Genomic DNA, 2,338 nt, shown 5'->3' with positions numbered 1-2,338 from the left:
ACAAATAAAATTGAATTGAAATTTGAATTAAATTGAGCTAAGCTACGTGCTGAGATGCATTGACTGACATGTTTATGGTGGAGAAAGGTTTTCAATATAGGTTAAATAAAGGTTGATTATTCAACAGCTAACCTGTTTTTTCCTTAAACAGCAATTCAAGAAAAATCTGAAAGGAGTAAATGGAAACAAAGACTTTGACCAGGACATGTTGGAGGATATCTACACTGCTATCAAGTAAGCTGCCATCACACTGCAGCACTCACCTGACGGACTTAAGCCAGCATCTCTGATAAAGCTGAGAAAACTATACTTATAGATGATACACAGCTGCACTCAGTCATAATAGAGCTCAACTAATATGGGATTTTTGAGACCTGATTACCTGAGATTCTTATTTTAGATGGAGAAATTAACCTATTACTAATATGGCCGCTGAATATTTGAGCTGGAATAAAAATAGAGCTTTCTATGTGTATTGTGCACTGATATGACTCTGCAAGGGTACTCAGAAGTTTATTTAAAAATATTTAAGTTACATATATCTTTAAAATGTCCACTAACAAACTGCAGTGACGCCTATTATCGAAAAAAGACAGCTTTCATATCGGCACATATTGGACAACATATATGCCAATAAGATACCGATATATCGGTTGGGCTCTAATTCATATTCTTGTTTATTTATTCTTTTATCATATTATTCCCCATTCAAACTTTAGCCAATTTTAAACAGTTTCAACGAGTATAGGCAAGTTCCTTTATGGCTGCTTGTACATTTAGCATTTGAATGTATCTTATTTAATAAAAAATAGTGAAATTTAAAAAAGTAGAAAAAACATGTTTAGATTCCTTAATATAAAGCATAAAAAAAGTATTTAAATGATATTTGCACCAAAACTCAGCAGTCATATCAGCAGTAGTATCAGAAAAATAATGAATTCATTAGATTTGAAAAAGATTTTCCAGAGCTTTAACTCACAAGCTGCTATGAGTGAGCTGGCATTGGAGCTGAGATGTTTCTTCCTCTGTAGGAGTGAGGAGATTGTGATGCCAGACGAGCAGACAGGATTGGTGAAGGAGAACTATGTATGGAGTGTGTTGCTACACCGCGGTGCCACACCCGAGGGCATTTTCCTCCACCTGCCAGCCGGCAGCTTCGACCACGCCTTGTTCAGCATGACCTGGGGTCCCACCATCGCTGCCCTCTCTTACGTCTTTGACAAGAGCCTGGACGACAACATCATCCAGAAAGCCATCACTGGCTTCAGGTACACAGTTTCAAAATAGTCAGCAGCTAAAATGGTGGTACTTGAACAAAGGAGTTAAGCTTACTGCCACACAGTGTGAAACAATCTTCACATCTTTTCTTCCTTTATTGTTCTGCAACAAAACCTCCCCAAACACTAAAGTTATGTATTTGCTGCTGTAGCTCACGGTTCTAGCCCACAACTTCTGCTTTGCTCATTGTGCTGTTGGCCAGACACAAGATGCATTTGCATCTGACAAGCATAATTTCAAACAGCTGCACACTATTTAATTGACAAATACTGTATTTCACTGTATCAGACTTTTCCTTAACCTGATGAAATGAACACAGCACTCCCTAGGCTGTGATAGGTCTCAACTTTCTACTCAGGCGTCCACAACAATCTCTGCAGTTGTGAAAATATGAATAATTGTATATCCGCAATGGGTGGGGGTGAGTTGTGTCATTTAAAGCAGTCTGCTTCATTTGCTGATTGGTCTGAGAACTGAGCTTCTGAGATTTAGGTCAGGTGAAATGGAATGAAATTCATCTACCTATATTCAACAGTACACAAGACCTTTAACTCTGAAATCCTCAGGAATGAAATGAATTAAGGAATTAATTCATCATGTTTTTAGGTGTTGTGTAAGGTTTTAAGGTGTATAGTCACACATTTGTTTCTGTCTCTACAGGAAATGTGCAATGATAGCAGCTCACTATGGTTTCAGTGATGTTTTCGACAATTTAATCATCTCCCTCTGCAAGTTCACCACTCTGAGCAGTGAGGTGAGTCCACATCATACTAAAGTGGTCCAGTGTGTCCTACCACTAAAGAGCATCAATATCAAACTTCCGTTTGCAGTTAAAACTGACACTTTTCCACATATGAACATATCCCAGTGAAATGTTATTAAAGACAGGATCCTGTTCTGAACTACACAAAGACATATTAGCAAACATTGTTTACTGCCCAAGATTAGAATAATTAATTGATTTCAGTATAATTTGAGTTGACACTTACTTTGTGGCTCAACTACAGATGAGACAAATGCACATCATACCTCCTTCTTCTTTAAAGGTACATTGTGTAGG

At 37.6% G+C, this 2,338-nt stretch overlaps 1 protein-coding gene across 5 annotated transcripts in view; it reads left to right on the top strand.

The window, feature by feature from the left end:
* Window positions 1-2,338, top strand: part of gbf1 (golgi brefeldin A resistant guanine nucleotide exchange factor 1) — an 85,860-nt gene that overhangs the window by 63,963 nt on the left and 19,559 nt on the right. For all 5 annotated transcript variants that reach the window (XM_035663158.1, XM_035663156.1, XM_035663157.1 and 2 more), the window contains 3 exons: window positions 152-234; window positions 1,032-1,268; window positions 1,939-2,032. In XM_035663158.1, coding sequence (XP_035519051.1) covers window positions 152-234; window positions 1,032-1,268; window positions 1,939-2,032 — 414 coding nt within the window. The remainder of the gene's footprint in view (window positions 1-151; window positions 235-1,031; window positions 1,269-1,938; window positions 2,033-2,338) is intronic.

Source organism: Morone saxatilis, unplaced genomic scaffold (assembly GCF_004916995.1).
Source record: "Morone saxatilis isolate NCDOM2014 unplaced genomic scaffold, NCSU_SB_2.0 Contig19, whole genome shotgun sequence".
NCBI classification, from domain to species: Eukaryota; Metazoa; Chordata; class Actinopteri; family Moronidae; genus Morone; species Morone saxatilis.
Note: the sequence above shows the minus strand (reverse complement) of the source record. Positions and strands in the feature narration are given on the sequence as shown.